The following is a 10,526-nucleotide window of genomic DNA, read 5'->3' on the forward strand; positions in this document are numbered from 1 at the left end:
TTCATTGGCCCACCTCTCTGAGTCAGCCAATCATAGGAAGCTTTGTATTCATTGATAGTATACAAAGATTTCTATTAATGAATGAGTTCCGCTCTGCAGAAGCTATTTTTTTCCAGGTGGAAGAAAGGAAGGTCTCCTCTTGCATCCAGGTCCAGGTGCTGTATACTGTATGTAGCCTAAGCTACATACAGTTTATACAGCACATCCAGTGGCCACAGAAATTTGTGAGGGTAATAGTTTATTTGGGCCAGCTTGGCCCTGAATGACCTAGATAAACTGAAACTAAAGCTGGAGATCAGCTTTAAATGTGGATTTGTTTCCTTTTTTTCCTTTTTTTTTTTACCTGGTGATCCTGCCAGTAACACACTTTCTATCGTAAGGTGTCTCCACTCCACTGGAGAAGCAACAAGGACATCCTTGGACGGGAGCATTGTCCATCTGTGAAGAGCATAGTGTTAGATGCACTAGAAGATTTAGATGGGCTTGACCAGAAAATAAAAACAAACTCCAGTTAAAGTCTAGTTCCACCCATAAGTGGAACTTCCGCTCATTTGTCTCCTCTCCCCCTCCGGTGGCACAATTGGCACCTTTTTGGGGGGGGGAACAGGATACCTGTCTTTGACAGGTATCCTGTTCCCACTTCCGGCCCGTGACATCACCGCGGGGCTCCCTCCTCCTTCCTCCTCTTCTTCCTGTCGCCAGGCCAGGAGTAGAGAGGAGCGGGGCGTCGCACATGCGCTGTAGGGTTTCAGGCGCAAAGCCGTAAGGCTACACTGCCGAGTACCCATACCTGCGGCAGCAGCACCCGACAGCTGATGGAAACATCGCTGGACTTCAGGACAGGTAAGTGTCCTATTGTTAAAAGCCAGCAGCTGCAGTATGTGTAGCTGCTGGTTTTTAATTTTTTTTGGGGGGGGGGGCAGAACACCGCTTTAACAATTAGTTGTTAGCCTTTACAGCATCTGTGTTTTTTTTTGCTTTTAGGATAAAGATTTTATATAAATACAGTAAATAAAAGCTATTCATTATAAGCATCCATGTCAGTGGTAAATGGTTTGTCTCAACCCTCTAACTGACACTTTTCTTGTACAGCTTGGTCTGTTAAATAATGTTGAAATGTAACAGACTTACTGGCTGGATCACCAGGTGAAAATAAAGGGGGAAAAAAAAGAAAACAAATGCAGCCACCACATCCATGAATTGGTAAGCTGCAATATATTATTTTTTTTTATTTAATACCATGTATAGAAGTACCCCCAAATTAACTATCCCACATCTCAAATTAAAGTAGAGAACAAACGTACAGAACCGCTTAAATACAACTTTAAGCAAGATCTTCTTCTTTTGCTTTTTTTATTATAACAAACAGTAGGCAGCCTAAAACCAACTCTTGAGGCTTTGATATATTGTTTCCCATCAAAAATATATTTTATTACCAACCAACAAAATAATAATAAGTCATTTTGCTTTCCAAATATAAAAACACAGTTTTAAAGCCTTGGCACCTATAAGTGAAAATTAAGACTTCATTTTTGAAATAATCATTTTCTTCAAACTTCCTTTGACCTCCTTGTTCCTTATGCTATAAATTATGGGGTTCACCATTGGAGTCACTACTGTATAGAGGATGGACACTACCCTGTCTTTCTTTGGTGAGTAACTGTTTCTAGGTCTCATGTACATGAAGGAAATGGCCCCATAGTATAGGCAAACTACAGCAAGGTGAGAGGCACAGGTAGAGAAAGCTTTGTGTCTTCCTCCAGTGGACCGAATCTTCAGGACGGTGGAAATAATTTGAACATAAGACATAAGTGTCAGAGCAAAAGCACAAATGGCAACAAGTCCTCCAGAAACATATACAGCTATTTCATTCATTAAAGTATCCTTGCAAGACAACCGGAAGAGAGGGGGCATTTCACAAAAGTAGTGGTCAACATGATTTGACCGACAGTATGGCAGCTGGAAAGTAAAGAAAGCATGAGAGATGGAGTTCAGAAAGATAGCGCACCATGTGCCAACTGCCAACTGAATACAGATCTGCTTGTTCATAATAGTGTTATACCGTAGTGGATTGCAGATGGCCATGTACCTATCAAAAGCCATGATGGACAAAATGACACATTCAGTTCCTCCTAAAGCCAAGTGGAAATACATTTGGGTTGCACAGCCTAGAAAAGAAATACTCTTGTCTTTGGCTAAAGTAATGATTAAGAGTTTTGGCACAATGGTGGAAGAAAAGCAGAGGTCAATGAATGAAAGGTTACTAAGGAAAAAGTACATTGCGGTATGAAGTCTGCTGTCAACTCTGACCACTATGATGATAAGGACATTACCTACAACTGTGGCTATGTACATTATTAAAAATATAACAAAATATACACTCTGCAGATAACTATTTGTGGACAGTCCAATAAGGATGAACTGAAGAGGAGAAGTTTGATTCATGTAATCCATAATACTCAAATACTTAATAATATAGACCTGTATAAAAAAAAAAAAAAAGAATGAACATTGATATCTCAGCAAGCCTGGGATCTGTGAGGATGTTGTAGGCAGTTGAATGGGGATGACCACTTCTGTACTTGAGGAAGGATAATATTTATTTGTCAGGTTAGCTTTTCTACATTCACTTTTCTTTTCCTTCGTGTAAACAGAGCAGTAACATGACCGCTGCTTATTTTCGCACTACAGGGAGCTCAACATAGGACTAATAAGTCTTCTGAAATGGGCTTCCAAACACCATCTTGGGAGAGCCTGTGTCTAGCTTTGACACAGATTTCCCTCACAGTTTTAGCAACCATCTTGGGATCCATAGAGGCTATAAATAGCTTTTTGCTTTATCATTATAGGTCCCGGCAGTGGGGACATTTAGGTTGAACCAGAATCTAGTTTTGTGAGGGACAGTTGGGTCTCTGGTGCTGCCTCATCCTCAGTAAGAAGGGTGGAGGATCTTGGAGGAGAGAGAGTTTTAGAAACTGGGCAAGGTATGATGCTAGGAAGACTGCTCAGTGCAAGAAGAGTTTACCTGTGGTTGAATATGTTTGTGCTCTTTAGCTCTTAAGAGAACTTGGGAGTAGTACATAGTTGAGCACAATGCTTGACGAGTGCTAAAAGCTGGCCAAACATGGATGGAAATTCACCTGGTTCAGATGGGAGTGGCCAACTTTCGATCCTTGTGTAGGCCTCTCTGTTCAACAGAAGCCTGTTAAAACAGTTTCCGGAATAAAATAATTTGATCAGCACATGCAGCCAATGGACCGCAGTGCTGATAAGTGTATTCTTCTGGTGGGGGAGTCCCACTGTCAGAATGCAAAGACTTAGCAGGGAGGATTCCCCCATCCACCATAAATATGTGAATGGGGGAATGGCTGAACAAAAAAATGGATTTTCCTCCTTTGCTGTTAGTTCTCACTACAATGAAAACTTGTAGGAAAAACTCAAAGTTCATATCCCAGATCTCAAAGTCAGCCATTTCAAGTAGGTACTGAGTATATTTATGAGAGTGGCCACACTGCTCTGAATTTATAAGTAGTGCAACATCGTTGCCACACCATTGCAGGGAACTGTATTAGGTGAACTTTACTGGCAGGATCAGCAGGTATTTGCTGGACTTTGCAGAGGAGTAAAGGAAAACTATGAGTGCAGATACACTTATAATTATGCGCTGCAACACTTTGTTTTATTTTCTTTCTTTTACTTTTTTTTTAATGTGAGACCAAAATACCCCTTTTTTACTGGCTCAATGTAAACATGCTTACCGTATATTCAGGCTCAGAAGTATATTGTATTTCCTAAATTATAGGAAACGAAAGGTAAAACATTTTTGTATACATGTAAAAAACAAATACTTTTTCTCCCTTTTTTATAAGTCAACATACTGTATACCCTCTGTTTCCTCTGTTCTCAGCTGCATAAGGAGCTCAGAGAGCTAGGGAAGGAGGAACAGCAGAACACTGGTGGTCTTCCCAGTGAATGGCTTGCATGGGGGGGGGTGTCAGCAGAAGTCTAATAATTGGAGAAGAGCAGGCTCAGTAAACAGTAACAAACAGGTGGCCCCTGCCCCACCTATAACTAGGCCTTCACAGCAAGGAGCACATGGAAGAGCAAAGCATGAAAGACAAAACCAGAGAAAATTCCTAGCTCATACTGTTGGACAGGTAACTTTGGTTGGTAAGCAGACTGGTTGGTGAGTTGGGATGGGAATTTTCTCTGGTTTTGACTTTCATGTGTTGCCCTTCCATGTGCTCCTTCTGTGAAGGGCAGTTATAGATGTGGGAAAGGGCCATCTGTTTGTTACTGGTATAAATATGGTCAGGGGACACACTGGGCACCTTTGCTGCCATTGTGCTATGTGCTGGGTGTCCAATGTGCCCCTGTGCCTTTAAGGAGGATTGAGCTACATCCAGGCCCACATGCCCCTTATCTATCCATTAGAGTACATGTGCTCCCACTGTGGAGACTCTCATAAATTTAGAAAGGTTAGGACTGCAAGTTATATGCCGTAAAGGGGCCTTGCAGCTTACGCATGCATTTGCAAATGTGTGCTAACTAAACCCCTGTTTTTAACGCATACTGTTGAACAGGTTAATTCAATTGTTAAGCAGACTGGTTGGTGAATTGAGCTGGGAATTTTCTTTGGTTTTTGTCTTTCAGTTCCCAGCACAGCCAGAAAACTGACCTAGTGTGGTCAGTTTTTATTAAAAAAGCAGAGTGACTGGAAGGAACATCAGAAATTTCACATAAAGAAAGCAATGCAAAGTGAACAAGATCATTTTTCACACGGTACAGCAGGCACATATCAGGAATATAAAATGTTGGGGTAACATTTTCTCTAAATTCTTTTTAATATGAAAGCAAATTTTATTGTTTTAAATATATTGAGATAAACATTTCCCATATTCTAGCTGAAGGTTATCAAAAAAGGGCTAAGGGGAAATTTCTGCTTTTAGACTTTTGGAAAAACAGTAGACCAATTATAGCAACATGTGAATGAGAATTTTGGGAAAACCCGATTACAAATGGAGCACAGTAGCTGGGGTTTCTTGAAAGGTAAATTAGAAATTTCTTTCAGTTATGCCCTTTAGTTTGATATAGCTTACATACCTACTATAAAGTCTTACTTTAAAATTACCGATTTAACTAATGTAAAAATAAGTTTGATGTTATGTCGTCTAAATGTTAGAGTCAGAAAAAAATTCACTTTTTAAAGCTTGCATGCAAGTAATGCATACTTGATATATAAGTAATGGATATATAAATTTAAAAAAAAAATAAGAGCTGACTTACAAAAGGACCAAATAAAGGTATTACATCTAAACTTACCATTAGCTTATATGGCACTGTAGATAAAAATATTAATTTTATTACAAATTATTCTAAAATAGTTTAATACAGCAGTGTGATAATATCTACATTGTGGCTTTTAGAGTGTTGTGTTGCAGAACCCATTGAATTATCTCTTATTGTTAAGTGATTTGCTAGTAATGACTCCTTCAGGATGGAGCAAACAGACACTGATGTGTATGGCCTTTAATAAAATCTACATTATCATTACGGTTAGTCCCTGAGGTAGGTGGCATCAGTAAAATTGTCCTTACACAATTATTTAGACTAGAGAGACTATCCCTCTAAAGATCCATAATCAACTTCTAATTTTAAAATCTATAGAGCTTATAATATTTTGAAAAGAAAACATAAGCATGACATAAAAACAAGAACTAATTCATGAAAGTCTGAAAATGGAAAAGTCAATATTTTAAACTAATAAATTAAAATAGATAACAGAAACATAATAAATAACATTTTATTGACTAAAAATAATAATACAATTATAAACTGTTATTACATTAAAAAAATGAGAGAGAATATGAAATAAAGAAGGAAAAAGAAGACAGTGATGCTCATCTTAGAAAAACCTTCTGAAATGCATTGGGATTCCAAGAATTCCAACAATACTTGTTCCTCCTATATATAACTTTTCTTATTGTTTCTTTCCTAATACGTGTTACAGTACAACCCCCACCCTCAAGTCAGTGTCTGATGTTAGCAAACAAGGTCAGCCAACATTGCACAGTGCTTTTGCTCTACTTAACCACTTCACCAAGGTTTACCCCCTTCCTAACCAGACCATTTTTTTGCAATATGGCATTGCATTATTTTAATTGCGCTGTCGTGTGATACTGTTCCCAAATAAAATTGATGTCCTTTTTATCCCACAAATAGAGCTTTCTTTTAGTGGTATTATGATCACTTCTGCATTTTTTTTTTTGCGCTAGAAACAAAGAACTACCGACAATTTTGAAAAAAACAAACGCATCCAATAAAAAAAAAAAAAATCAAACTTTCTTTCTATATAAAAGTGCAAAACCTACTGCAGGCATTATAAAAAAAATGCAAAACACTATAGATAAAATGTAGGAAATACATTGAGGAAAAAATCAATAGTACATGTATGCTGGATCTATATTTGACAAACAGGCAGACAGGAAGGGTTTGTCAAATTACATCAGCATATTCTCACATCTAAAGTATAGATATGTGACCAGGGGTTTAACTATTAACCATAGGACTCCATCACAACATTTTAATGAAACACCATCAGTGGCAAATTAACTATATTCCCATCATTGTTATACCCCCTAAACACTGGTGATCAAAGTTTAGACATCCAATAATGCATACCTATAGAAATCTTCTCCACTCCCCCTAGCAATGGTGACCTCTATAACTGAATACAAGTTGTAGCCAAAAAATCTGAAGCATCGTTCAACCCCCAGAAGAGGACCAATGCTGGAACACTAGAGAAGCACATCTTAGGTGGTCAGCTCTGGCGAAGAGGTGAGCATTTCGACAAAAGATGCATTTTTTGTTTTAATAAGGGGATTGATGTACGAAGTTAATGGAGGAACCGAAGGTTCAAAATTCACAGTCCTGACAAGTTAATATGGAAATTCGTTAAACCCAATTTTTTGTAACCGTAATGCATTTCCGGACCTTTGAGCCTAGGCCAGTTGGCCACGCATGATTATATGCACAAGCGCCAGCATGGGGATTTGTGTGTATAAACACACAAATCCCTGTGCTGTCAGAGGAGAGAAGCCATATTGTTTGTTCCTACTAAGTAGGAAAAACAATATGTCTCCTCTCTTAGTCACTCCCATCTCCACACAGTTAGAACACACAGGTAATCCCTTAATCGCCCTCTAGGGTTAACCCCTTTCTTGCCAGTGACATTTACACAGTAATCAGTGCATTTTTATAGAACTGATTGCTGTATAATTGTTAATTGTCCCAAAAAGTGTCAAAAGTGTCCTATCTGTCCGCCGCAATGTCGCAGTACCGCTAAAAATCGCAGATCACCGCCATTACTATTAAAAAATAAATAAATAAAAATGCCATAGAAAAATGCCATAAATCTTTCCAATAGTTTGTAGACACTATAACTTTTGCGCAAACCAATCAATATACGCTCATTGCAATTTTTTTTACCAAAAATATGTGGAAGAATATATATTGGCCTATTTTTATTTATTTTTTTAAATTGGGGATACTTATTATAGCAAAGAAGTGAAAAATATTGTTTTTTTTTCAAAATTTAAGTTTTTTTTGGTTTATAGCGCAAAAAGTTTAAACCGCAGAGGTGATCAAACACCACCAAAAGAAAGCTCTATTTGTGGGGAAAATAAAAAAAGGACACAAATTTTGTTTGGGTACAGCGTCGCACGACCATGCAATTGCCAGTTAAAGCGACGCAGTGGTGAATTGTAAAAAGTGCTCTGGTCAGGGAGGGGGGTAAAATCTTCCAGGGCTGAAGCGGTTAAGTAGCGATCCATTATGTCTGTCAGCAGCCTTTTTGTAATATTCCTGAACCTTATTCAAAATATCAATCAATTTCCCCTGAATTTCCTGAAATGTAGTCAGCAAAAATTGGAGTTGAGATAGGGAGATCAGGAATAAAAGCTGGATGATAACCAGCATTTCGTCAAGAATGAGTATAGCCTCAATTAGACCGATGATAGAATCCAGGTAACGGTGCCATCATCCCTATTGGACAATTGTACTGCCTCCACCCCTATATTTCTTTTCAGATAACCAGCATTTAAAAAAGGGCTTTGAGAAGTTGAACTGTCCTATGGATTATTAAAAGTGAACTCTGCCGTTAGAGGATAGTCCACGCAGTCGTCTTGAAGATAGCTGACAAAACACTGAAGATACTGTTTTAGAGATTGTTTTGTCCCCTCAGTCTGACCTTTAGATTGGGAATGAAAATCAGAGGACAAGATAATCGTAACACCTAAAGCTGCGCAGGAGCCTTTCCAGAATTTTGAGGTAAATTGTATTCCTCTGTCAGACCCTACATCATCAGTAATACAATGCAGTCTAAAGATTTCTTGGACTGCTATCTTCACAGTGGATAACCCTTAGCTCGTATAAAGGGAGCCATCTTAGTGGGATGATCGACAACCACTAAAATAGTAGTCCTTTCTTTTGAGAGGGGTAGACCAACCACAAAGTTCACCAAAAAATTGACCCCCATGGTCTTGTTGGAACTGGAAGGGGTTGGAGTAGCCCCTGAGGAGAAGATCATAGTGTCTTATTGCGTGCAGTTGCAGTTGAAGCCATCGTTGAGAAAGAACAGCTCCTACAACAAAATCCGAAGCATTAACTTCCACAATGAAAGGTAGTTCAGGGTCAGGATTACCAATTTTGGTGTAGAAGGAAAAAAGAGTCTTTAGTTCACTAAAAGCAGCCTGTGCCTCAGGTGACCACAAAAAAAGGGCATCCCTTTTTTCGTCAGCTGCATGATTGGTGCAATTATTCATATGTAAATTGCGGCACTGATATGTACAGTGCCTTGAAAAAGTATTCACACCCCTTGAAATTTTCCACATTTTGTCATGTTACAACCAAAATCGTTAATGTATTTTATTGGGATTTTATGTGATAGACCAAAACAAAGTGGCACATAATTGTGAAGTTATTAAATTATTTTCAGTCCACCATGTAAAATGTTCTGAGTCTTGATGTACCTGTAAGAATTTGGGATCACCTATAAAGGAAGCGAGTGGGGGTGATTGATATCATATTACATTATTTATTATGTCATTTCCAAAGTTGATATGAGTTATCTACCACGAGATTGGGATTAGCTAATTTGTGGATTGGAATTTTGTGGCCCCATAGTAAATCAGCGATGGAATAGGGAAGAATTGAGTTGTTTTCAAAACGAACCCAAGGGATTTTGAAATTTTGTATATGCCATTGAGCTAATTGGGACCATCTAGCTGCTAGATAGTATAACCAAAAATTTGGAAGACCTAGTCCACCATTTTTCTGTGATTTATATAAAACTGTTTTGGAGATCCTTGGATGAGAGTCTGACCATATGAATTTGTTGTCCTCTGATTGAAATGTGGTGATCTATGTTTGATTAAGTCTGGTAGGTAGTGCACAAAATAAATATAATAACTTAGGTAATAGAGTCATTTTTATGGCTGTTATTCTGCCTAAAAATGAAATATTAAAGGATTTCCATATTTTCATCATCATCCTTAGTTTTTGTAACATGGGTAGAAAGTTTTTATTAGTTAGATTATTAAAGTCTGGAGTGAGTTGTACACCTAGGTCAGGGAGAGACTCTGTTGTGCATGTGAGGTTAAACAAGGATCGAATATTAATAGAGTTGATTTTCTAAAGGAGTGCAGCATGTTCGGTTTGCAAAGTGCATTTTCACAACATTTACAAAGCTGAGTGATGGCCCCTTGCAGTGGATATCCAATCATGTTTAATAAAAATGAAATTTTGCTCATTCATTGAAAAGTGAATATTTACTTTGCCATGTGAACACCCTATACTCCTTTAGTAATTCAACCCCAGGGTGTCTGCTCATCCCACAAACACCACATTTAAGGCATCCCCAGTGCTGTCCTCCACTTTGCTGCAGTCACTCTTTTATCTATGAAAAGAAAAAAGGGGCATTTACTAAAACTGGAGAGTGCGAATTCTGGTGCAGCTATCCATAGTTACCAATAAGCTCCCAGGTTTTAGCCCTGGTTTAAATTGCAGCAATTAGGCATGCGCCACCCAAGTCGGGACTAACATGCAGGAATGAAATTGTGCGAGTTTAGCTAAACGCGCACGATTTTATTCCCGCTGTCAGTGTCAGCCTAGGCTCATTGTCAAAACTTAATTGAACAAGCTGAAGTTAGAAGCTGATTGGCTACCATGCACAACTGTACCAGATTCTAAGTGCTCCAATTTTAGTAAATCTCCCCCAAAGGGTATGCACACATGGAAGGACGTGAAAATACAGACTTTCACGCTGGACTTAATGCATAATTATGGCAGTCAGACCTCTCCAGTTAGCAATCTATTTGAGATATGAGTGCAAGGGCCTATCATAGATCTTAGCACAGAGCAGAAGCAGGTAAAAACCAACTAAAATGCTGAATTTTCTTAAATCTTTTCAATGTATATAACTTGCTGGACAGAATTGTTTTTATTTTAGCTTCAACAAAAGTGGAGGT

The 10,526-nt window shown here is 38.4% G+C and overlaps 1 protein-coding gene across 1 annotated transcript; it reads right to left on the reverse strand.

The window, feature by feature from the left end:
- Positions 1–1,518: 1,518 nt before the first annotated feature.
- On the reverse strand, positions 1,519–2,454 carry LOC141116376 (olfactory receptor 5V1-like). The gene has a single exon (XM_073608621.1). The coding sequence runs from the start codon at positions 2,452–2,454 to the stop codon at positions 1,519–1,521; it is 936 nt and encodes a 311-aa protein (XP_073464722.1).
- Positions 2,455–10,526: the final 8,072 nt, after the last annotated feature.

This window comes from Aquarana catesbeiana, linkage group LG13 (assembly GCF_042186555.1).
Source record: "Aquarana catesbeiana isolate 2022-GZ linkage group LG13, ASM4218655v1, whole genome shotgun sequence".
Classification (NCBI taxonomy): Eukaryota; Metazoa; Chordata; class Amphibia; order Anura; family Ranidae; genus Aquarana; species Aquarana catesbeiana.